This window comes from Ranitomeya variabilis, chromosome 6 (assembly GCF_051348905.1).
Source record: "Ranitomeya variabilis isolate aRanVar5 chromosome 6, aRanVar5.hap1, whole genome shotgun sequence".
NCBI lineage: Eukaryota > Metazoa > Chordata > Amphibia > Anura > Dendrobatidae > Ranitomeya > Ranitomeya variabilis.
In genome coordinates, this window is record NC_135237.1 from 365,287,924 (window position 1) to 365,314,261 (window position 26,338).

Below are 26,338 nucleotides of genomic sequence, written 5' to 3' on the forward strand. Positions count from 1 at the left end.
CTCTTGGTCTTCCTTTCCTGGGGCGGTCCTCATGTGAGCCAGTTTCTTTGTAGCGTTTGATGGTTTTTGCCACTGCACTTGGGGACACTTTTAAAGTTTTCCCAGTTTTTCAAACTGACTGACCTTCATTTCTTAAAGTAATGATGGCCACTCATTTTTCTTTACTTAGCTGCTTTACTCTGCCGCCTCATTGGGGGACACAGGACCATGGGTGTTATGCTGCTGTCCACTAGGAGGCGACACTATGCATAATCTGAAAAAGATTAACCGTGGCTCCTCCTCTGCAGTATACACCCCTGGACGGCGTCAGCCTTCTCCAGTTTTTGCTTAGTGTCGCATAGGAGGCACACCTAAGATTTTTTTACTTTGTTTTTTTCCGACGGATTACAGATGAAGAAAAGTGGGTCTCCTGAGAGACTCCCGGCATGGCTCCTTCCTCGGCCCCCTATTACGGGGTGCCCGGTTGAAGTAGAGATGGCTATTCCCCATGTTGCTCCTTCCCCAGTCCCTCGGGTGCTGGTTCGAAGTCGAGACCCCTCCTCCTTCCCCAATTCCTTTTGGTTTCTGGGTTGAGGTCGAGGCGAGGATAAAGGCCCCTGAAGGTGACAACAGCACCCTCCCTAATCCCCCTCTGGGGGTATTAGGTTGAGACGACTCAGGTAGGGCCTGTACAGGCAGCATTCTACAGCTCCCAGCAATGGGCCAGCACACTGCGCCTGCATCCAGGGACCCCAGCCCAGCTGCGGGCTCCTGTCAGGGCCGGGGGGAGTGCAGGCAGGCATGGCACAGACAGACACAGGGCTCCTTGCGCCCCTGTCTCTGCGGCAGCACCAGCTCTATACTGCTTCAAGGGGACCCCTCACCGGGCCCCCCTACCGCTTACAGCCCCACCGCTATCCTGCCTTTAAATCCGAGGGGGGTCCGGTTCAGATCCGACCCCCCCCCCCGGACTTCCGCGCCGGTCTGGAGCCTTTCTGGGCATCAGGCATCTAATTTAGGCCCTGGCTTCGGCCTAGCTGTAGCTGCCGCCTCCTCTCCGCCCGCCCCCTGGATTACAAATCTGACACTCTACAGTGTCATAAAAGGGGTGGATCGAGACAGAAAGGGCGCGTTTTTACACAGCTTTGCCACCTTTTTCTCAGCTCTCCGCCCCCTTCTCCCCCTGCCTCTTCTCCTCTGCGGCCATTTCTACTGCAGCAAGGATTAACCCTGCATCTCCCGGTTAGCTGGACCAGGCCAGCCAGTCTCCGGGGGGCACAAGACTGTGGATCTTCGGCGCTGGACCTAGGGGCATACTGGTGGGGTAAGATCACACCCGCGTTGTTTTACTTGGCTGTGAATCCATATTACCTATAAGGCTCCCCTATAGGTTTCTCTACCCCTGTAAGGTCCTTTGCATAGCAGCCCTTCTGCACTCTGTGCACTATGCCGGGCTCAAAGTCCAAGAGAACCAGGCTGGACTGCTATTATTCATTCTGTACAGCCTGCTGGACCGCTCTCCCCAGTGGCAGCACGTAATGTGCTGCAAGGACTGCATCCAGACTACTGCGTCAGAGCCCCAAGAAGCCCCTGCGAATGCCTCGGTGTCTAATGCCACGCCGGAATGGGTCATTCAGAGGTCACAATCTATGACGCAGTCTATAGATAACCAAACCTCCACATTGCTTTAGGCTCTGCAGAGTCATGCCTCTGCTATGATCGCTACCCAGCAAAGGGAGAGCTTGACTCAGGAACAGAACGACCTGGCACGTCTAGGTCAGGACGCAAGCGGACCCATAGGTCAAGTCCATCTGCGTCATCCCATAGCACACGGTCATCCCCTTCTAGGGAGAGACACTGTAGTTCCAAGTCATCTAGACCGTCCTCTTCCAGGGGCAGACAATGCAGATCTCCGCAGTACCCGACCAGAGAACTCCTCCTCCCCAGCTCACCTAGCAGGGGACGCCTCAGTGATACACAGGATTCGGAAGGCATCTGTGACTCCAACTCAGACAGGGAAACGGAGGGGTCCCTGATCCCAATCCCCCCTAGCAATACAGTGCTAGTTGAGGACATAATCTCTTCCATCCATCGGGTGCTGGACATTTCTAATCTGCCACCAGAGGATTTCCTTTGAAGGACCTCTGAAGTCACCTAAGTTTTTCTCTAACCACCCAGAGTTTAAAGCGATCCTTATAGAGCAGCTCTCACAACCTGAGAAAATATTCGCTAATGACAAATATCTGGAGGCAAGGTACCTTTTCCCACAGAAGGACACTAAGGAATGGACAGATCCACCCGAAGTGGACCCCCCAGTCTCTAGACTAGCAGCACAGACTCTCCTTTCACTGCCAGATAGCTCAACCCTCAGGGACGCAGCAGACCGGCAGTTAGAACGCATGGCTCGTTCAATTTTCGAGGCGTTAGGGGCCTCCCTGGCTCCCGCATTCTCTTCAGTTTGGGCTGCCAAGGCCATACTGGCTTGGGCCAAAAATTTACAAGCTGGCCTCCAAGCATCTGCACCTGAGCTGTCGGACCAAGCGGCTCAAATAGCAGTTGTAGCAGATTACATGCTTCATGCAGCTCTGTATTCAGCAAGAGGCGTAGCGGGGATAGCATCAAACGCCATCACGATTCGGCGTATCCTCTGGCTGCGGAATGGAAAGCGGACGCAGCCTCAAAGAAGTCCCTCACGCACCTCCCGTTTCTCAGTGGCTGACCTTTCGGTGAAAAGTTGGACACAATGATATCCAACGCCACCGGGGGGGGAAAGAGTACCTCTCTCCCTCAACTGAAACCTATACGCACTTACAAGAAGTGTAACAAAACCGATTCCGATCCTTTCAGAATTCCTCGGGCTGGTCCGTCTCACGTTCAGCACAAAATCGTAACCACACAGGGACAACTCATGGTCGACGCAAAGGTCGGACAAGACCTGGCAGTTAAAAGCAGGCCAGTCAAAGCCCAAAGAAGGTAAACCTCAGATTTTTTCCTCCTCATGACTCACAGACCCTGGAAGACATCCCACCCGTAGGCGGCCGACTTTGCTCTTCCAGCAAGTCTGGATACCTACTACAGAAGACAGGTGGGTCAGGGAACTAGTGTCTTCCGGATACAAGATAGTGTTCAACCTCCAACCCACCGAACTGAGTCTTCCTCTCTGTTCCCCCAAAACCGCCAGCCAAGGCTCGTGCCTTCCACCAAGCGGTTCCCTCGCTTCTTCAAGCAGGTGTCATAGTACCGGTTCCCACGGCCGGGCGCTTCCGAGGGTTCTACTCCCAATCTATTCTTAGTCCCCAAGAAAGGAGGCAGCGTACGGCCCATACTGGACCTAAAACAACTCAACAAATATGTATGGGTTCGTCACTTCCGCTGTAGTCCCCTTCGGTCCATCATTGCGTCCATGGAGAAGGGAGAATATCTCGCCTTCATAGAAATACAAGACGCATACCTGCATATACCGATTGCACCTGCTCGTCAGTTTCCTTAGGTTCGCAATCGACCAGGACCACTACCAGTTCGTGGCTCTTCCGTTCGGACTCGCCACGGCTCCCAGAGTGTTTACCAAGGTCATGGCAGCCACCATGGACATCCTGCACTCCAGAGGCATAGTAGTCGTTCCATACCTGGATGATCTACTCATCAAGGCTCCTACCTTCAAGGACTGCGAGCTCAGCGTCTCAATCACAATCGACACTGAGTCGCATGGGCTGGTTAGTCAACCTACAAAGGTCATCACCAACCCTGAGTCTGTCTCTGACCTTCCTGGGAATGCTATACAACACCTCCAGGGGTCTAGTGCTCTTTCCCAGGCACAAGGCACTGGCTCTCCGCCTAGGGGTTTTTCATCCTCTTCCGCAAACCCCCTCGATCTCTCCGGTTTGCCATGAGTCCTCGGCAGGATGGGGGCAGCAATAGAAGCGGTCCCAATTTGGCCCAGTTTCACCTCAGGCCTCTCCAACTAGCCATTCTCATGTCCTGGGACAGGAATACCTTTCTCTCTTGACAGGGAGTTCCGGCTAACGTCGTCAACCAACAGGTCCCTGCACTGGTGGCTCAAGCCAACCTCACTAGCAAAGGGGAAATCCTTTCTCACAGGTCAGTGGAAGGTTCTGACCACTGATGCGAGCCTGACGGGTTGGGGTGCAGTGCACCTACACCACAGGGCACAGGGCAAGTGGTCCCCAGTGGAAGCGACCATGCCCATCAACATCCTGGGAATTCGTGCCATCCTCCTGGCATTGAGGGCCTTCCATCACTTACTGGTAGCCTCTCGCATCAGAATACAATCGGACAATGCCAACACTGTGGCATATGTGAATCACCAAGGGGGGGACCCGCAGTACCCAGGCGAAGCGAGAAGTGTCACACATCCTCCACTGGGTGGAGGACACAGGCTCGGTTCTCTCAGCGGTCCACATTCTGGGTGTGGACAACTGGGAAGCAGACTTCCTCAGACGACAAGGAATAGATTCGGGAGAGTGGTCTCTCCATCCCGAAGTTTTTCGTCAGATCTGCCATCGCTGGGGGACCCCAGATGTGGACCTAATGGCATCCCACTTCAATGCCAAGGTCTCCAACTTCATGGCCAGAACACACGATCCGTGGTCGCTTGGAGCAGACGCTCTGGTTCAGGACTGGACCCAGTTCCAGCCTCTGTACATTTTTCCACCTCTCCCCCTGTTATCCAGAGTGGTGAGGAAGATCAAGCAAGATGGAGTTCCAACCATCTTAATCGCACTGGTCTGGCCCAGATGCACATGCTACGCCGATGTCGTACAACTTTCAGCAGGCGCCCCGTGGCGCCTCCCCGACCGCCCGGATCTTCTATCACAAGGCCCGTTCTACCACCAGAACTCAGGGGCTCTCAATTTGACGGCATGGCCCTTGAAACCTGGGTTCTAACCCAGGCAGGGCTCTCGACGGATGTCATTAGGACCATGATCAGGGCACGAAAGCCAGCCTCTGCCAAGATCTATGACCGTACCTGGAAAGTTCTCTTTACCTGGTGCGAATCTCGCGGCCAGACCCCATTCCCTTCTTCCCTCATCGAACTACCTGCTTTTTTCTCCAATCGGGTCTGGAGGCCAGGCTGTCCCTGGGCTCGCCTAAGAGCCAGGTGTCAGCCCTCTCAGTGCTTTTTTTCAAAGGCGCATTGCTACCAAGCTGCGAGTAAGGCCTTTTCTTCAGGGGGTTTCCCGATTGGTTCCCCCCTACAGACGACCACTAGAAACGTGGGACCTCAACCTGGTCCTGACAGCATTGCAGGAACCACCCTTCGAACCCCTTAAGGAGGTCCCGCTCTGCCTTCTCTCCCAGAAGGTGTTTTTTTTCCTGGTGGCAATCACCTCGCTACGCAGGGTGTCTGAACTGACCGCACTCTCCTGCAAACGGCCCTTCCTGGTTTTTCACCAGGATAAGGTAGTTCTCCGTACGGTCCCATCCTTCCTTCCGAAGGTTGTGTCCAACTTCCACCTCAATGAGGAAATTTCTCTGCCTTCCCTTTGTCCGGTCCCGGTTCATAGAGTGGAGAAGGCTCTGCATGCGCTTGACATTGTCAGGGCATTGCGTATATATGTGTCTAGGACTGCGTCCTTCCGGAGGTCTGATCTCTTTTCCTTCTTCCGGAAGGCGGCCGCAAGGGTCTCCTAGCTTCCACAGCTACCCTTGCCAGGAAGATCACATCCACCATACAAGAGGCCTACCGCTTTAAGAATTCTCTTCCAGCCGGTATTACAGCACACTCTACACGGGCGGTAGGGGCCTCCTGGCCATTCGGCTCCAGGCTTCGGCACAACAAGTGTGTAAGGCGGCCACTTGGACTAGCCCACACTCGTTTATTAAACACTACAGGGTTCATACCCAGTCCTCAGTGGAAGCGAGCCTGGGTAGATGTGTTCTGCAGGCGGCGGTGCCCCAAATATAGGGGCCTGTCTGCACAATATTCGTCCACTGCTTCCCACCCAGGGACTGCTTTAGGACGTCCCATGGTCCTGTGTCCCCCAATGAGGCAACAGAGTAAAGGAGATTTTTGTATACTCACCGTAAAATCTCTCTCTTAGCCTCTAAATGGGGGACACAGCTCCCACCCTGTTGCCCTTTTCGGGCCGTTGTTACTGTTGAGTTCTCATATTGTTCTTTGAGCTCCTACATAGTGGCCTTCTTATAGGCATGTCTATGTCATTCATGTTACGTTCCTCCTACTGCTTTTGCACAAAACTGGAGAAGGCTGACACCGTCCAGGGGTGTATACTGCAGAGGAGGAGCCACGGTTAATCTTTTTCAGATTATGCATAGTGTCGCCTCCTAGTGGACAGCAGCATAACACCCATGGTCCTGTGTCCCCCAATTAGAGGCTAAGAGAGAGATTTTACGGTGAGTACACAAAAATCTCCTTTTTTCTTGCCATAATACAAATTCTAACAGTCTATTCAGTAGGACTATCAGCTGTGTATCCACTAGACTTCTGCACAACACAACTGATTTATAAGGCAAGAAATCCCACTTATTAAACCTGACAGGGCACACCTGTGAAGTGAAAACCATTCCCGGTGACTACCTCTTGAAGCTCATCAAGAGAATGCTAAGAGTGTGCAAAGCTGTCATCAAAGCAAAAGGTGGCTACTTTGAAGAACCTAGAATATAAGACATATTTTCACTTGTTTCACACTTTTTTGTTAAGTACCGTATTTTTTGGCATATAAGACGCACTTTTTCCCCCCCAAAAAAGGGGGGAAAATGGGGGGTGCGTCTTATATTCGCAATGCAGGCTTACCGTGGACCGTGGCGGCAGAGGTGCGGCGGCAGAGGTGTGGAGATGAGGAGGCGCAGTGAGCGGGGTCCCTTTCCCCGGTGAGGTGATGCAGCAGCCCCGGTAATGCAGCAGAGCCGGGTGAATCCTGTTGTTAACGGTGCGCGCGGCCATCTTCCTGAGGCCGCGCGTGCGCAGATGGAGGTCTCTGCTGCCCGGGGCTTCAGGAAAATGGCCGCGGGATGCCGCGCGTGCGCAGATGGGGATCGCGGCGGCCATTTTCCTGAAGCCCCGGGCAGCAGAGCTCCATCTGCGAACCGATAACAACAGGATTCACCCGGCTCTGCTGCATTACCGGGGCTGCTGCATCACCTCACCGGGGAAAGGGACCCCGCTCACTGCGCCTCCTCATCTCCACACCTCTGCCACCGCGGTAACAACAGGATTCACCCGGCTCTGCTGCATTACCGGGCTGCTGCATCACCTCACCGGGGAAAGGGACCCCTCTCACGCCATACCTCTCACTGTGCCTCCTCATCCCAACACCTCTGCCGGTAACCACTGCTGCCACCCTCCCATGGACACCAGGCCGTGGCGTCGCCCACCTAAGCAGGAAGGGACCCTGCTCAGGTGCACGCCGTACCGCCTCACCCCACCTCTGCCGACACCATGCCTCCTGTGACCCTGCTCTGCCACCACCAGCCCACAGGTAAGATACTGTAAATTCGGACAATAAGACGGACCCCCATCTTATAAAAAATATTTTTTTCTGCAATTTTCACCCCAAATTTGGGGTGCGTCTTATGGTCCGGTGCGTCTTATATGCCGAAAAATACGGTATATAATTCCACATGAGTTAATTCATAGTTTAGATGCCTTCAGTGTGAATTTACAATTTTCATAGCCATGAAAATACAGAAAAATCTTTAAATGAGAAGGTGTGTCCAAACTTTTGGTCTGTACTGTATATATTTTTATTTCAATCTATAACTCCAGATAACTCATCCATATCCAAGACTCAATATATTCATGAACACATATTAATCACATAAGATGAGTATTTGTGCCAAAGGAAATACTGTTCAACAGCCTATGCACAATGGATATATGAAGGTATATGTATATATAGTGGCTAGAATGTTTTTTTTTTTTTAATGGAAACAGTTGGAGTCATGTAGAGATACAGAGTTAACAATTGTCAACCCATGAATATATCATTAAGGTATATATCTAACACTCATTCTATCCATAAAGAACACACAATTGTGGAGACTTATTAAGGTCACATCTTGTTGGAACCTATGTGCTGCATAGCATACATATCTATAGCACACCATAGGAGAAGTACATACCATGGGATTGATTGTGCTGTGTGAGGAATGCAGTGTCGAACCCTGACTCCCACCACTACCTGACTAAGGTCTGGTCCAATTATGGAGCAGAAGGATTGCAGTAGTGAATCAGAACAAATAAAAAAAAAAAAAAAGAATGAGATATTCGAAGTCCTCACAATGATGTGCACATGGTCATTCTTCCAGTAGTACCGTAGTAATTGAAAATTAAGTCACGACAAATGGAACTATAGTAAAAATGTAAAAAATAAAGGTTAAAATCATTGAACACATACGACGCAATTAAAACTCGCCATTGTACCTATAATCCTGTAAAAACAAGACTAGATATAAATAGTTCATATATCAACCAAGGTCCCAGAGTCTGGAGGAAGAGTGGAGAGGCCACAATCCAAATTGCTTGAGATCTAGTGTGAAGTTTCCACAATCAGTGATGGTTTGGGGAGCTATGACATCTGCTGGTGTCGGTCCACTGTGTTTTATCAAGACCAAAGTCAGCGTAGCCATCTACCAGGAAATTTTAGAGCACTTCATGCTTCCCTCTGCCGACAAGCTATTTGGAGTTGGAAATTTCAATCTCCAGCAGAACTTGGCAGCTGTCCACACTGCCAAAAGTACCAATACGTGGTTTAAAAACAACAGTACCACTGTGCTTGATTGGCCAGCAAACTCGCCTGACCTTAATCCCATAGTGAATCTATGGGGTATTGTCAAGCGGAAGATGAGAGGCAACAGACCCAACGATGCAGACGAGCTGAAGGCTGCTATCAAAGCAACCTGGGCTTCCATAACACCTCAGCAGTGCCACAGACGGATCTTTTCCATGCCACGCCGCATTGATGCAGTAATTGATGCCAATGGAGCCCCAACCAAGTAGTGAATGCATTTACTGAACATACATTTCAGTAGGCCAACATTTTGGATTTTAAAATCATTTTCAAGCTGGTGTTATAAAGTATTCTAATTTACTGAGATAATGACTTTTGGTTTTTCATTGGCTATAAGCCATAATCGTCAAAATTAACAGAAATAAACACTTGATAGTCATTACAAACATAGTGATCTATCTAATGTATGACTTTCACTTTTTGTATTGAAGCACTGAAATAAATTAACTTTTTGATATTCTAATTTTGTGAGATGCACCTGTATGTTTGAGAAAAACATACTTTGAAAGCAGTAGGGGACTGAGCAGTGCTAGAGATTAGTCAGGCAAGCAGGTCCTCGGCAGCTCCTCCCTGCCCGCTGCTTGTTACTGACAGCTCTCTGCCTACACACGTATATAGGCAGAGACATGGCAATCCAGGGCAGCTGGTGGGAGAAGCCACTGGAGGCTAGTCAGACAGGTGGGTCACCAGGGACAGGATCTGTCAGCTGTTGGGTTTACTTTAAGAAGAGGAGACACTCCTGCTAAATTAATTTTTGTAGTTAAACTCTTAAAGGGTTGCTAACTATTTGGACAATCTTTTCTTAAACTCTCTAGTCCCCCCCCCAAAAAAAAGCTTATTCTCCTCTCCTGCACGTTTTCCATTCCGGCAATGTCAGTAGGCAGGAGAGGGGATCTCTCTGCCTTCGCCTGCCGTGAATTAGCTGCTGGAATGGCGAAGGTGCAGGTGGTGAGTACAAGCCTTTATTTATTCAGCGGAATTCAACATTTAGGGAGGGGTTCTCCAAATAGTGAACAACCCCTTAAACATTTACCATATTCAATATTCTCAGAGAATCTGCTCCACCCGCTCTCCATTGGTATAATAGGTGGCATATTTAGGTATACTATGGAATTCTTTCATATTTCGGCATCTCATCCTGTATATCATTTTTGTTCCCCTTACGGTTTTGCAGTTTGTAAAGGCTGTTATCACTTCTGAGTATCTTCTGATATTGGATTATCGGAACTTGCATTTGGAGCAGTGGTTTCTCCGAGAACTGGCCCCGCAGTTAGCAGGAGAAGGACAGCTTGTCACATACTCTTTACCTTTTGAATTCCGAGCTTTGGAAGCAATTCTGCAGCACAGGGTAAGACATTAGTGTTCATTCGGGTGCTTACAGCTGGGTTGGATATTGTAAAGAAACTAGACTTTTTTTCTTTTTTTTTTTTTCAACCCTATCAATTAATTGGAATAAAATAGTTCTTTTTAACTTTTGGGTCAATTAACAGTTCATGTACTCTCCCAGATGTCTATTGTTCCATATTATGGATATTTCAGACACCTTGGGGAACTGATCTCTCTTAATCTGTAAGATTATATGTCCTTTAACCCCTTCATCCGAGACTGCTTTCATCTTCCTGTCCAGGCCAAATTTTCCAATACTGAGAAGTGTCACTTCATGTGGTAATAACTCTTGAACGCTTCAATGTCTGACTCTGAGATTGTTTTATCGCTACACATTGTACTTCATGTTAGTGATAAAAATAGGCAGGTTTTTTTTACATTTATTTGTCAAAATATTGGATATTTGGCAGCAATTTAGAAAATATCACACTTTTCAAACTTTTAGTTTTGTCATTAACCCCTTCCAGACCGCCCACTGTATATAAATGTCAACGCTTACTGGGCTCCGTGCAGCTCTGACATTTCTCTATGGTAAGCCCCAAGGTTCTGCAACTGCCGCGATTCCTGTGCAAAGCGGTATCTTTGACAGGTAACATCATCGGGACCTGATTGGATCAGGTCCCAATGATATTAACTCTTTGCTGTCTTCTCAGCATTTAGAAGATGGCGAAAGGGAGAAGACTGTTTCACTCACCTCTCTGTCATGCCCCGTGATGAAATGTGATCATGGGGGAGCCGAGGGTTGTCATGGCAGGCGGAGGTCATGTGAAGACCTCCAGGTCTGCCAGCTATGGTGGCTTGTTAGATTCTGCCGGCAGCTGAGTCTAACAAGCGATCTGACAGTAAAACTGACAGGTCTCAGGCATTGCACTACATGTGTATTGCAATGCATCAGACCAGTGATAAGAAAAATAAAAATTGAAGTCCCATACAGGGACTAAGTAAAAAAAAAAAAAAAAAAGGAAATGTTTTAAACCTATTTAAAAAAAATCATACAACAAATTAAGAAAAAGGGAAAATATTAAACCAATAAATGTGTATTTTTATGTAAAAACCAAAAAAGTGCACATAATTTGTATCGCCGCATCCAGAACAAGCCAACCTAACCTATAAGTGTCACACTTTTAACCCCTTCTGTGCACACCGTAAAAAACAAAAACTGAGCAAAACATTAAGCTTTTTCATCATACTGCCAAACAAAAAATGGAATAAAACGTGATTAAAAAATAAAAATGGTACCAAAGATGGTACCGCCTAATGCTATAAAATTCTGTGACATACATGTGCAGTCAATATGATCACTGCACCCCTAGATGAATTCATTGAGAGGTGTAGTTTGTAAAATGGTGTCACCTATAGGGGTTTCTGCCAATCTGGGACCTAAAGGACTCTGCCAATGTGACAAGGCACCAGCAAAACATAACAGCAAAATCTGCACTGTAATATAGCGCCTCTTCCCTTCTGAAGGTTCGCACCGTGCCTCAAAAGTAGTTTTCGACCACTTAGCGGATTTATTGATATACACGGGAGAAATTGCATAGCAAATTGTACTGTTAGTTTTCTCCTATTACCCCTTATGAAAATTGCAAACTTGGGGCCAAAGCAACATTTTAGTGAAAAAAAAAAAGTGTTTTTTTTTTTTACTCTGCCCAATATTATACAACTTTTTGAAAGATCTTGGTGTTAAAAGTACTCACTACTCCCCTAGATGAATTCCTTGAGAGTTTACAAGGTGTAGTCACTTGTAGGGGTTTCTGCTGTTTTGGCATGTCAGGGATGGGACCCTTCAAATGTGACATGTCGTTTTCGACTATATATGTGGTGTTGGCGTACTCAAGAAAAATTGCACAACAAATTTTGGCATCTATTTTCCCGTTAACCCTTGTATTAATTTTTTTTTAAAAAAAATTGGGGGTAAAACAACATTTTTGTGGAAAAAATTGACTTTTTGTAAAATTTTGTGAAGACGCTGAGGGTTCAAGGTGCTCACTAGAGATGAGCGAATATTCGATTCGCATTACGATCACTTTATTTGCAATAGTCGCTGAACACCATTGGAGTCAAGTGGGAGTACATACGAGCGAATATGTTTGGAAGCGATCGTCCAACACAAATTCAGCATGAATATGTTACGAATATGGCACATTCGGATTCAGAGATCATTTCTGAACATATTTCCTCATCTCTAGTGCTCACCAGACATCTAGATAAGTTCCTTGGGGGGTCTAGTTTGCAAAATGGGGTCACTTGTGGGGAATTTCAACTGTTTAGGCACATCAGGGGCTCTGCAAACAGGACATGACGTCTGCTATTGATTCCAGACAGTTTTGCATTACAAAACTCAAACTGTGCTCCTTCCCTTCCAAGCCCTGCCGTCTGCCCAAAGATTTGTTTTCTGCCACATATGAGGTATCGGCGTACTCAGGAGAAATCGCAAAACAAACTTTTTGGTGCATTTCTTCTGTGACCCTTGTGAAAACTAAAAATTTGGGGCTAAAGTAACATTTTTGTGGTAAAAAGTTAAATGTTCATTTTTTTTTTTCCTTCCACATTCCATTAATTCCTGTGAATAAACTTGAAAGTTTAATAAATTTCTTGAATGTGGTTTTGAAGGGTGCAGTTTTTAGAACTGTCTCACTTTTAGATATTTTCTGTCCTATAGACCCCTCAAAGTCACTTCAAATGTAAGGTGGTCCTCAAAAAAAAAAAAAAGCTTTGTAAATTTTGTTAAAAGAAAAATGAAAAATCGCTGGTCAACTTTTAACCCTTCTAGCAAAAAAAAGTATAAAAAATTGTGCTGATGTAAAGTAGACATGTGGGAAATTCTATTTATGAACTATTTTGTGTGACATAAAATGTGAAATTTCAATATTTTTAGAAATATGATCTAACAGCAACTGGGTGACCTGGAGGTCATGCTAGCTATCTTGGATTGCCGTGGCAACCAGGGCTGTGGAGTCGGAGTTAGTTTTGGTCGGAGTCGGTAGAAATGTACCGACTCCAGCTTTTAAAAAAATGTATTAATATTTCATAATTGAAATTTCATAAGAATTTTATAAATGTTACTCAAATATATATGTTCTATCAAACTATGAACAACAGTGATGAGCAGTTCTGCTGGAGATAGAGACATTTCTTACTTCTTGTGTGTCACTGTTCTCCACTGCCCTTATCTAATCTTATACTTGGTTAACCTCATGCTGCCCCAACCCCCCTACTTACAATGTATGAAACTGAAAGTGAAAATGTGTTGCAAATTCTTAGTAGTAAAGCTCCTCCTCTAGACTAGATGTTTACTAGGTGTGCGTCTTCCAAGCATCTCACAGCTGCTACTCAGAAGAGGAAGACTGTAAGAAGTATTATCCTTTCAACAAACTTTGCATCAGTTAACTGTGAGTACATGAGGAATAACAGTATTACTGACCACTATATCAGTTCTACGACCTGGCAATAATTGTTTTTAGGAAAAACAATTGTCATTTGGATTGTGAATGCAGAATTAAAAACCTGAGAATGTCAAAGAAGCGTCACATTAAATCAGCTGTATTTGAACATTTCACCATCACTCAAGATAGAAAACATTATGTCTGTCAGTGTATGACAAATGATCCAGACGAAAACAAATGTTGTGAAGCCAAGATCAGTGCATATTCAGGTAAAGATAAAAATGCTTCTAATCTAAAGAGACATTGACAGCGCTTTCATCCAGAAGTACTGAAAGCAGTGGATGAGAATGACTGCATCCAAACCAATGAACCAGTGCCCAGCTCTTCCAGCCAAACAAAGGAGCAGAGAACTTTGCAGCCATCAGTTGCAAGATATTTTGTCAGTGACAAAGTTACTGTGACAATGACAAAGTTACTGTGACAATGACAGTAGATACATTTAAAAAACAGATCATAGAGCTTGTTGTAAAGGATAGTGAGCCTATTTCATTATTTTCACGACCAGCTTTTATGTGTCTGAATGGGGAAATGGCCCGCAAGCTTGGTGTTTCTCTGGAGAGAGAGAGTATTAGAAAATTAGTAATCGAAGAAGCTTTTAAACAAAAGGAAGAACTTTAAGAAACTCGAGGGACGCTTTCTGTTTCTTAAAATGGATGCCTGCACATGTCAGAGTGAACTATTTTGCCATCAATGTCCGATTTGTTTGTGACAAAAATGAAATAGTTACCAAGACATTGGCAGTAAAAGACACCAAAGCTCATCACACCAGGGAGTTTCTCCAGGTCTTGGTGGAAAAGGTTCTGCAAGACTATGAACTTAAAAAAGAGCAAGTTCTTTCTGTCGTAACTGACAATGCTTCAAATATGATAAGTACTATTAACCCCTTCATGACCCAGCCTATTTTGACCTTAATGACCTGGCCGTTTTTTGCAATTCTGACCAGTGTCCCTTTATGAGGTAATAACTCAGGAACGCTTCAACGGATCCTAGCGGTTCTGAGATTGTTTTTTCGTGACATATTGGGCTTCATGTTAGTCGTAAATTTAGGTCCATAATATCTGCGTTTATTTGTGAAACAAAACGGGAATTTGGCAAAAAATTTTGAAAATTTCGCATTTTTCACATTTTGAATTTTTATTCTGTTAAACCAGAGTGTTATGTGACACAAAATAGTTAAAAAATAACATTTCCCACGTGTCTACTTTACATCAGCACAATTTTGGAAACAAAATTTTTTTTTTGATAGGAAGTTATAAGGGTTAAAATTTGACCAGTGATTTCTCATTTTTACAACAACATTTACAAAACCTTTTTTTTTAGGAACCACCTCACATTTGAAGTCCGTTTGAGGGTTCTATATGGCTGAAAATACCCAAAAGTGACACCATTCTAAAAACTGCACCGGTCAAGGTGCTCAAAACCACATTCAAGAAGTTTATTAACCCTTCAGGTGTTTCACAGCAGCAGAAGCAATATGGAAGGAAAAAATGAACATTTAACTTTGTAGTCACAAAAATGATCTTTTAGCAACAATTTTTTTTATTTTCCCAAGGGTAAAAGGAGAAACTGGACCGCGAAAGTTGTTGTCCAATTTGTCCTGAGTACGCTGATACTTCATATGTGGGGGTAAACCACTGTTTGGGCGCACGGCAAGGCTCGGAAGGGAAGGCGAGCCATTTGACTTTTTGAATGGAAAATTAGCTCCAATCGTTACCGGACACCATGTCGCGTTTGGAGAGCCCCTGTGTGCCTAAACATTGGAGGTCCCCCCCAAGTGACCCCATTTTCGAAACTAGACCCCCAAAGGAACTTATCTAGATACATAGTGAGCACTTTAGACCCCCAGGTGCTTCACAGAAGTTTATAACGCAGAGCTGTGAAAATAAAAAAATAATTTTTCTTTTCCTCAAAAATGATTTTTTAGCCCGGAATTTTTTTTTTTGCAAGGGTAACAGGAGAAATTGGACCCCAAATGTTGTTGTCCAGTTTGTCTTGAGTACGCTGATACCCCATATGTGGGGGTAAACCACTGTTTGGGCGCACGGCAGGGCTCGGAAGGGAATGCACGCCATTTGGCTTTTTGAATGGAAAATTAGCTCCAATCATTAGCGGACACCATGTCACGTTTGGAGAGCCCGTGTGCCTAAACATTGGAGCTCCCCCACAAGTGACCCCGTTTTGGAAACTAGACCTCTTAAGGAACTAATCCAGATGTGTGGTGAGCACTTTGAACCCCCAAGTGCTTCACAGAAGTTTATAACGCAGAGCCATGAAAATAAAAAATAATTTTTCTTTTCTCAAAAATGATTTTTTAGCCTGCAATTTTTTAATTTTCCCAAGGGTAACAGGAGAAAATTGACCCCCAGAGTTGTTGTCCAGTTTCTCCTAAGTACGCCGATACCCCATATGTGGGGGTAAACCACTGTTTGGGCACATGCCGGGGCTCGGAAGTGAAGTAGTGACGTTTTGAAATGCAGACTTTGATGGAATGCTCTGCGGGCGTCACGTTGCGTTTGCAGAGCCCCTGATGTGCCTAAACAGTAGAAACCCCCGACAAGTGACCCCATTTTGGGAACTAGACCCCCAAAGGAACTTATCTAGATGTGTGGTGAGCACTTTGAACCCCCAAGTGCTTCACAGAAGTTTATAACTCAGAGCCGTGAAAATAAAAAATAATTTTTCTTCCTCAAAAATAATTTTTTAGCCCGCAATTTTTTATTTTCCCAAGGGTTACAGGAGAAATTGGACCCCAAAAGTTGTTGTCCAGTTTCTCCTGAGTACGCTGGTACCCCGTATGTGGGGGTAAACCACTGTTTGGGCACACGTCGGGGCTCGGAAGGGAGAGCGCATCATTTGACTTTTTCAACGCAAGATTGGCTGGAATCAATGGTGGCGCCATGTCACGTTTGGAGACCCCCTGATGTGCCTAAACAGTGGAAACCCCTCAATTCTAACTCCAACACTAACCCCAACACACCCCTAACCCTAATCACAACGCTAACCACAACCCTAACCCCAACACACCCCTAACCCTAGTCTTACCCCTAATTCCAACCCTAAGGCTATGTGCCCATGTTGCGGATTTGTGTGCCGATTTTTCCGCACCGTTTTTGAAAAATCTGCAGGTAAAACGCACTGCGCTTTACCTGCGGATTTACCACGGATTTCCAATGTTTTTTATGTGGATTTCACCTGCGGATTTCAATTATGGAGCAGGTGTAAAAGCTGCGGAATCCGCACAAAGAATTGACATGCTGCGGAAAATGCAACGCAGCGTTTCCGTGCTGTATTTTCCGCACCATGGGCACAGCGGATTTGGTTTTCCATAGGTTTACGTGGTACTGTAAACGTGGTGGAAAACTGCTACGAATCAGCAGCGGCCAAATAGCCCTAAGTGCAGCCCTAGCCCTAAGTGCAGCCCTAGCCCTAAGTGCAGCCCTAGCCCTAAGTGCAGCCCTAGCCCTAAGTGCAGCCCTAGCCCTAAGTGCAGCCCTAGCCCTAAGTGCAGCCCTAGCCCTAAGTGCAGCCCTAGCCCTAAGTGCAGCCCTAGCCCTAAGTGCAGCCCTAGCCCTAAGTGCAGCCCTAGCCCTAAGTGCAGCCCTAGCCCTAAGTGCAGCCCTAGCCCTAAGTGCAGCCCTAGCCCTAAGTGCAGCCCTAGCCCTAAGTGCAGCCCTAGCCCTAACGGAAAAACAAAAATATATTTTCTGTATTTTATTATTGTTCCTACCTATGGGGGTGATAAAGGGGGGGTTTATTTACTATTTTTTTTATTTTGATCGCTGTGATAGAACCCATCACAGCGATCAAAATGTACAGGGAACACTGCGCATGCGCCCGCCATTTTCCAAGATGGCGGCGCCCATGCGAGAAGACCGAGGACACCGGGAGGGACACCGGGACTAGGTAAGTATGGGGGGGTGCGATCGGACAGCGGGGTTGGGGGGGGGCGGAGGGGAGGACGGGACGGGGGAGGGTCGGAGGGGAGAGGACGGAGGGGTAGGGAACACTGACGGCGGCTGTAGATCGCCGCCGTCAGTCAGTGGCAGTGGGGGGGGCAGATCGGGGTCTCAAGCCATGGCCGATGCTATTGCATATGGCTGGATTGTAATATTTCACCAATTTTTATAGGTGAAATATTACAGATTGCTCTGATTGGCTGTTTCACTTTCAACAGCCAATCAGAGTGATCGTAGCCACGGGGGGGCGAAGCCACCCCCCCCCCCCCCCCCCCCTGGGCTGAAGAACCACTCCCCCTGTCCCTGTAGGTCTGGTGAAATTGGAGTTAACCCTTTCACCCGGACTGCAGGAACGCGATCATTCTGTGACACAGCATATGCATCACAGGTCGGATTGGCACCGACTTTCATGACGCATACGCTGTGTCACAGGTCGGGAAGGGGTTAGGCTAATGAATGAGGGTAATGATGGTGACCAGCAGCTAGTAGAACATTCTGGGTCCACAGACACAGAAATGTTTGAAATTGAGGAACACAGTATTGTAACTGAGGAGCAAACTGAAGTTGCTTCAGATGAACAGCAACATGATAGTTTAGAATGATGATCTTGTTGAAACTGTGTCAAAACGTTCTTTCATTCATCACATGCGCTGTGTTGTGCATACGCTACAGCTGGCTATAAGAGACAGTCTGCAAGAAGGACATGCTGCTGCACTCATTGGCAAGGTGAGAAAATTGGCTACTGTTGCCAGAACCCCTAAAGTTGACTCAATTTTGAAGAGACGTGCTGGAAAAGGGGCAATTATTGATCAAGCCACACGATGGGGCAGTACTTACTTAATGTTTCAGCGCTTGGTTGAACTGAAAACCTTTCTTCTAGACATGGCTAACCCTCAACTGACGCTAAATGAAAGTCAGTGGAATCAGGTGACTGAGCTTGAAAAATTGCTAGAGCATCCATTTACAGTGACTAAAAAATTACAAGCAGAGGACTTAACTCCAGGTTTTTTCTTAAAGGAGTGGAAGAACGTGATGTTTCGCCTGTCCCAAAGAGGAGGGTTAATTGCAAGTGGCATTGCTACATCAATGAAACGGAGAGAGGAGCTACTATTACAAAATAACATTCTTTTGGCAGCTGTTTATGTAGACCCAGTGCATCGGATTCTTCTAGATGATCAACAGCTAACTAAAGGAAAAGAAGCTCTGTTTGAAATAGCAGTAAGGATGAAAGGGTTGCAGAACAGTCAGGAGGAACAAGAAGAATTTGGTCGTCCTGCCACATCTTCACCCTCATCAACTGATGAAGAATTTAATTTCGAAAAATATTTGGATCACAAGGACCGTGCAAAAGCGTTCCCGCATAGAAGAAGAGTCATCCCCATCAAAGAACACAGCCAGTACATTTCAGCAGAATTTTTCATGTGCACTAAAAGAAATTGAGAAATTTGACCGTTCATCAAAAATAACAGTGCAACAAGCGATTCCTCTGTATCCTGACATTGTCAGAGATGTTGCCCGAGTGGTTACTGCTTTGCCACCAACCCAAGTTAGTGTAGAGAGGTTGTTCTCTGCTCTCAAAATAATTAGATCAGATTTGAGGGCATCCATGAAGGAGGATCTGAGACAATACTTTTTCTGAGGACAAATTTATAGATTTCTTCTTATTACCTGCATAACAGTGTTTATTGCATATTTGCTTACAAGAGTTTAGAAAAGTTTATAAAAGTTATTTGCTATATTCTAATTGTATTCTAATAAATATAGTTTTTGCTCTAAGTGGTCTGATTACTTATATGATGGTGAGAAACTGAATAAGCACGATGTTAATATTTTACAACAGTAAATTTATTGTTACGAATTGGCCATTTATGAAGGAGTCGGAACCTGATAAAATCCAGGAGTCGGAGTCGCAACTGTGGCTTACCGACTCCACAGCCCTTGTGGCAACGATCGGGCCCTCATGGGGACACAAATATGAAGGGAGAGAGAGCCTCTTCCTTCTTCCAATTCAATAAAGCTACTTTCACATTTCTGTCGGTTCAGGGCCGTCGCAAACCGTCGGCTCGACGTACCGACGGACGTTGTGCTAAATTTAACACAACGTGGGCAGCGGATGCAGTTTTACAACGCATCCGCTGCGCATTGTGATGAGCGGGGAGGAGGGGGCGGAGTTCCAGCCGCGCATGCGCGGTCTGAAATGGCGGACACGTCGCACAAAAAAACGTTACATTGAACTTTTTTTGTGCGTCGGGTCTGCCAAAACACGACGGATCCGTCGCGTGACGGATGCGACGTGTGCCCATCTGTCGCCAATACAAGTCTATGGGCAAAAAAAACGCATCCTGCAAGCACATTTGCAGGATCCGTTTTTTGCCCATAACGACGGATTGCGACGGAGGATAAAAGACGGAAGTGTTGAAAGTAGCCTAAATGATGCGATCACAATTGGTCTTGGCATTTAGGGGCTTAAATGGCCCAGGACAGTGTGGGCACCGCTCCTGGCAGTGACAACCAGAGTTCGTCATTAACTTACGCTGAGCTTCCTTCGACAACCGTGTGGGCACAGCTTCTAAACTTGTCATTTTGTAGAAACCCTTTCCCAGCGTGACGTAACTTACATCAAATGTTGTGAAGGAGTTAAAGGAGTTTTCCAGTCACACAATATTGATGAACCTGTCCAAAGGAGAGAGATCATGTATCCCCGAGTGTGATAATGCTTCTCCAGATAACCCTTTAATCATTGGAAACTGTATTTGACTTGTATATTTTTTAATTATTGATGTATAAAAAGAGATGTCACTCAGATCTCATTTTATTCCTATTTTTCCCCTGAATATTCCCCATCTCCTTTCTTCTGACTGTGCTTTCTGCACTTCTGGGTGTATTTGTGCAGTAAGTGGCGTCAGAAGTGAGATGGAGTAGAAAGCGCACGGCCGCACACACCGGCAGCATTCAGACAGTTCTTGGTCTGTGGAGCGAGCGCTTTCAATAAGAAGCAGAGGAATGCCACAGACAAGCAAATGGGGAGGTATAACTGCACCAAACTCTTTGCCACGCCGAGGGTGCACAGGAGCCTCCTCATTTTCACATGAATTAGGGCAGCACGGTGGCTCAGTGGTTAGCACTGCAACCTTGCAGGTCTGGAGTCCTGGGTTCAAATCCCACCAAAGACAACATCTGCAAGGAGTTTGTTTGTTCTCCCCGTGTTTGTGTGGGTTTCCTCCGGGTACTCCGGTTTCCTTCCACACTCCAAAGACATATTAATAGGGAATTTAGTTTGTGAGCCCCATCCGGGACAGTGATGATGATGTCTATAAAGCGCTGTGGAATATAATAGCACTATATAAGCAATGCATACTGACTAAATGAATGAGGGTAGTTTCTCAGGCACTGTAGCAATGACAGGTACAGTGCTAGTATGGTGGTTATAGGCTACATAGTACTTAGGCCCTATCTAAATTGCATTTTGGGTGTGACTGACGCCCTTTAAGTGGAAATGCATGTATTATACAATGGGTAATTTTGCAAAACATTATTTTTTCTCTCCAGATTAGCACTCTGCAGGCAAGACTTCATTTTTTACAACCTCGAATTCTAGAAACTTTAGAATCTTTGGTGGACCCCAAGCTTTTATCTGTAGATAGAAGTAAACTGCATATCCTGTTGCAAAATGGGAAAACGTGAGTTTGTTATATTGGAGGAGGAGTTGGCAAATTGCCTTCTGCATTGGATAGGAGGAGGCAAAATATACAAAGGTTTTCCTTGTGTCTCTTACCAATTTATTTTACAGTCTTTCTGAACTGGAAACTGATATAAAAGTTTTTAAAGCAGCCATTCTGGAAATCCTGGATGAAGATGAGCTTATAGAAGAGCTGTGCCTGACCAAGCTGTCTGACCCTCAGGCGCTGTATGTATTACCCTAATAACATGCTTATAGTGAGACTGTTTCACTTTCCAGTATATGGATGTATATTTATTTAGTCACCATGAAAAGCAGTACAACCTTGTGACTCATCATTACGACTATACATTTTTTTTTTAATTATGACCCAAGACATGCCTCTCATATTGGTACCTTCTGTACTACTACAAAAGGCCCAATTCTTTAAGACTAGCGTTTGTAAAACAAGTCTTGACAAAGTGAATGTTGCCGAAAGATGCACAAAATTCATTAAGAGGTGTGCCTCTCTAATTTAGTGTATCTTTCAACTGTCATGGGCCCGTGCTAAAATGTATGTAAGCCATGAGCTGCCATGTGTTTGTCATCATTAATACCCAGTGCTGCCCAAGCGCCATTTATTTAAAAAAAAAAAAAAAGTCCCAATTATTTGTCTAACATAATAAACATCCGGATACAGTGCAGTTCATTGCCATACTCTAGTTAACCAGTATGTAGTAATATATAATTCCTGAGTATTTTGGCAGCTGTAGAGCTTCTCCCTTTATGGCATATTATTTACATATGACTGCTCAGACCACTCCAATATAGAAGACAAAACTTGCCTTTCTAGTGATGGATGGATTTCATCAACTAAGGTATCATTTTAATCAGTATAACGGCCCCGACACCTGTTCCCTTTAATCTATTTTTTCTTTTTCTTACTATGGGCATACGAACTAACAGGCAGGTAGTTTCTAATTTAATTGATAAATGAACTTCTAATGCTAAAAGTATCTGGTTTAAATGAAAGAGCATCTGTAGAAGGATTTTGTGTTTAGGATGTGCTACTAACATGTAATGTTATTTGCAGTGCAGAGGGTACGTCTCGCATAGATCACACAGAAGAAATGGAGCTGCTTCTTGAGAATTATTACAGACAAGCAGAAGATCTGGCAAATGTTGCCCGAGAATTGCGTGTGCTAATTGATGACTCCGAAAGTGTGATTTTTATTAACTTAGACAGGTCAGTCTATATGTCTATTATTTTGTATGCGATGTGTGTGAGTAAATATGTATTTATATAATGTATATAGTTTTGGGTTTGTTGTGTATTTTTCCTATAACATGTGGACAAAGGTATTGGGACACAACACTTAATGATTGAATTCAGGGTTTTCATTCAGTCCCATTGCACAGGTATATAACATACTCCACCTAGCCATGCAGTGTGCCTTTACTGATACCTGCTGAAAGATGAGTCGTTCTACAGAGCTCACTAGATTCCAGTGTTATAAGATGTAACAGATCAGTTAGTGACATTTCTTCCCTCCTAAATATGCCACAGTTAATTGTGAGTGGGTATTATTGTAAAGTGGAATTGTTTAGGAATGACCACTACTTGACCAAGAAGTGACCGAAAACATGGAGTGACAGAGAGCCGAGGTGCATAAAAGTCCCCAACGCTCTGTCAACATCAGCAGATAAGCTGCGCTGGGAATCCATGGGAATAATGGATTTCCATGACCGAGCCAATGCATGCCAGCTTTATATGAACAAGCACAATACCAAGCGTCAGAGGGAGTAGTGTAAAGCCCCCGGCCACTGAAAGCTGGATCAGTGGAAATGTGTTCTGTAGCGTGACAAATGATTCTTCTTTATATGCCAGTTTGATGTACGAGTCTGGGCTTGTGAAGAGCTGCAGAACATTACCTGCCGGACTGCATTGTTCAACTGTGAAGTGTGGTGATGGAGAGATAATGCTAGGGGGTTGTTTTTCAGAGGTTTGCCCAGCCCCCTTAGATCCAGTGAAGAGAAGCCTATCTTAATATGTCAGAATATCAAGGCTGATCTACATGATAATCTACATGATAATCTGTTTCGACAGCTTATTTTAAATAGGAGGGGAATTACCAGTGTGATGTGTAATGGTTACCAGTAGTGATGAGCGAGTGTGCTCGTTGCTCGGGTTTTCCCGAGCACGCTCTGGTGACCTCCCGAGTATTTATGACTGCTCGGAGATTTAGTTTTCATCACGGCAGCTGAATGATTTACAGCTACTAGCCAGGCTAAGTACATGTGGGGATTCCCTAGCAAACAGAAAACCCCCACATGTACTCAGCCTGGTTAATAGCTGTAAACCATTCAGCTGAGGTGATGAAAACTAAATCTCCTAGCAGTCATAAATACTCGGAGGTCACCCGAGCAACGAGTACACTCGCTCATCACTAGATAATGACAACCCAAAACATCCAAATAACCCTAATCAAAAGTGTATTAATATTTCTAAATGCGGTATAGACTCATCACAACCCCAGCACATATACCGTAACAGACAAAAAGTACTCCAGAAAACTACTTTTGTTCAGTCTTTTGAGCGTCTTTTAAATGCTTTAGGCTTTCAATAATGCCGGGAGGGAGAAGAGAAAATAAGTACATGACACGACTTTTAATCTGCTCCTTATTGAAAACACTACAAACTAAAGATTTGTCCTAATTTTGTCTTTCAGCCATCGGAATGTGATGATGAGACTGAATTTGCAGCTGACCATGGGAACCTTTTCCCTTTCTCTTTTTGGTCTAATTGGAGTGGCTTTTGGGATGAACTTGGAATCGACTTTTGAAGAGGTTTGTTTCTCTTTATTTTTTTTCTGATATACACTCACTGGCCACTTTATTAGGTACACCTGTCCAACTTCTTGTTAACACTTAATTTCTAATCAGCCAATCACATGGCGGCAACTCAGTGCATTTAGGCATGTAGACATGGTCAAGACAATCTCCTGCAGTTCAAACCGAGCATCAGTATGGGGAAGAAAGGTGATTTGAGTGCCTTTGAACGTGGCATGGTTGTTGGTGCCAGAAGGGCTGGTCTGAGTATTTCAGAAACTGCTGATCTACTGGGATTTTCACGCACAGCCATCTCTAGGGTTTACAGAGAATGGTCCGAAAAAGAAAAAAAATCCAGTGAGCGGCAGTTCTGTGGGCGGAAATGCCTTGTTGATGCCAGAGGTCAGAGGAGAATGGGCAGACTGGTTCGAGCTGATAGAAAGGCAACAGTGACTCAAATCGCCACCCGTTACAACCAAGGTAGGCCTAAGAGCATCTCTGAACGCATAGTGCGTCGAACTTTGAGGCAGATGGGCTACAGCAGCAGAAGACCACACCGGGTACCACTCCTTTCAGCTAAGAACAGGAAACTGAGGCTACAATTTGTACAAGCTCATCGAAATTGGACAGTAGAAGATTGGAAAAACGTTGCTTGGTCTGATGAGTCTCGATTTCTGCTGCGACATTCGGATGGTAGGGTCAGAATTTGGCGTAAACAACATGAAAGCATGGATCCATCCTGCCTTGTATGGAGCATCTTTGGGATGTGCAGCCGACAAATCTGTGGCAACTGTGTGATGCCATCATGTCAATATGGACCAAAATCTCTGAGGAATGCTTCCAGCACCTTGTTGAATCTATGCCACCAAGAATTGAGGCAGTTCTGAAGGCAAAAGGGGTCCAACCCGTTACTAGCATGGTGTACCTAATAAAGTGGCCGGTGAGTGTATATTACAATGTAGTGTGCCTATACGATTTGTGTTATGTACAATGGCTGTTCTCTGCTCTCCTTATTCTACTGCAGAGCTGTGTGTGATTATACCTGAGACATCTGCAGGATCCTCTCAGGTTCCATCTCACAGGCAGACAGGGCTACAATATTGTTACAATACAGCAGCGCCCAGGGAGCTGCAAAAAATGTGTTTGCAAGAAGACAAATTTTCATTTTTCATCTTGTGTGGTAGTTACTTGTCTCACACTGGTAACTCCCCTTTTATTAAAAATTGGATCTTGAGGCAGAGTTATCTTTCAGGTATCATCCAGGTATCATCCTCCCCAGAGCCTGGAAGAGATCATATACATATAAGAAACATGAGGATTTCTCTGGAATAAGACATCGGATCACACATTAAGATATCGTTTTATTCAGCTTCCTATGACCTACATACCCGTGTCAATGGCTGAGGAGGGTTGATCTTATTTCCATGTAAATCAGTAGATGTAGTGTGCAAAACAGTTAGTTTGTCCCTGCTACATCAACATCTGGATGTTAAGGTAAACCATAGTACACACTCACCATAGATCATTATGTTGTGTAACTTTAGGATTCGCACTGAGGTTCTGACAACACAACTACATGTTGCACAACAATAATTATCCCCCAACTTGCTGCATTTTGTTTTGGAGCAGTGATTTGGCTGTGGGAAAAAAAAAATGGCCATGTTGCAGATAAATGTACAACTTGCAGCCAGTGACTTTCCAACACGTGTTAAAAATCGCAGATCTCAGTGCAACTCCATAGGACATCGTGAGATGGAATCTCGCAATGCGACGCTTGTTGCCATGTAGATCCAGAGCTAAGCGGTGGTCAAGAATATAAAAATCGTTTTAGAAAGGTAGGAAATTCAGTCTACCCTCATGACTGCCTCGCCCAGTGATTGTTTGCAGTTGATGGCACCTGATTAGCTCTAGAAAAGTTAATGCGGACCCTGTGATGACAGACTTAACAGTGGTGCTGATGCTGTGGAGGTTTAAATAGGATAGTCAATTTTTAGGGTGGGGGGGTTGTTATATTACAGCATTTCCAGCTTTTTAAAAAAAAAAATGTTTGGGCAATCCCTTTTAGTGTATTTGTAGATGCAGTAAAAGGAGTTTCCTATTGAAACTGACTTTACATGTCATTGGTTTTTTTTTCTCCCTTGTCTTAGGATCCCCAAGTTTTTTGGTTCATTACTGGAGTTATGTTCCTAGGAAGTGGCCTGATCTGGCGACGCTTGCTCTCCTTTCTTGGAAGACATCTGGAACAATCAAAGCCACCTTCAGTATGTAATAGTAAAATATGTGTACTATACATCTCTCTAAAACCTCTCTTTT

General features: G+C 45.1%; 1 protein-coding gene across 2 annotated transcripts in view; it reads left to right on the forward strand.

The window, feature by feature from the left end:
* The window catches only part of MRS2 (magnesium transporter MRS2), a 37,598-nt gene that overhangs the window by 6,556 nt on the left and 4,704 nt on the right, over positions 1-26,338 (forward strand). For both annotated transcript variants that reach the window (XM_077269967.1, XM_077269968.1), the window contains exons 5-10: positions 9,925-10,098; positions 21,088-21,218; positions 21,329-21,445; positions 22,290-22,442; positions 23,926-24,043; positions 26,173-26,286. In XM_077269967.1, the coding sequence (XP_077126082.1) occupies positions 9,925-10,098; positions 21,088-21,218; positions 21,329-21,445; positions 22,290-22,442; positions 23,926-24,043; positions 26,173-26,286 (807 nt within the window). The remainder of the gene's footprint in view (positions 1-9,924; positions 10,099-21,087; positions 21,219-21,328; positions 21,446-22,289; positions 22,443-23,925; positions 24,044-26,172; positions 26,287-26,338) is intronic.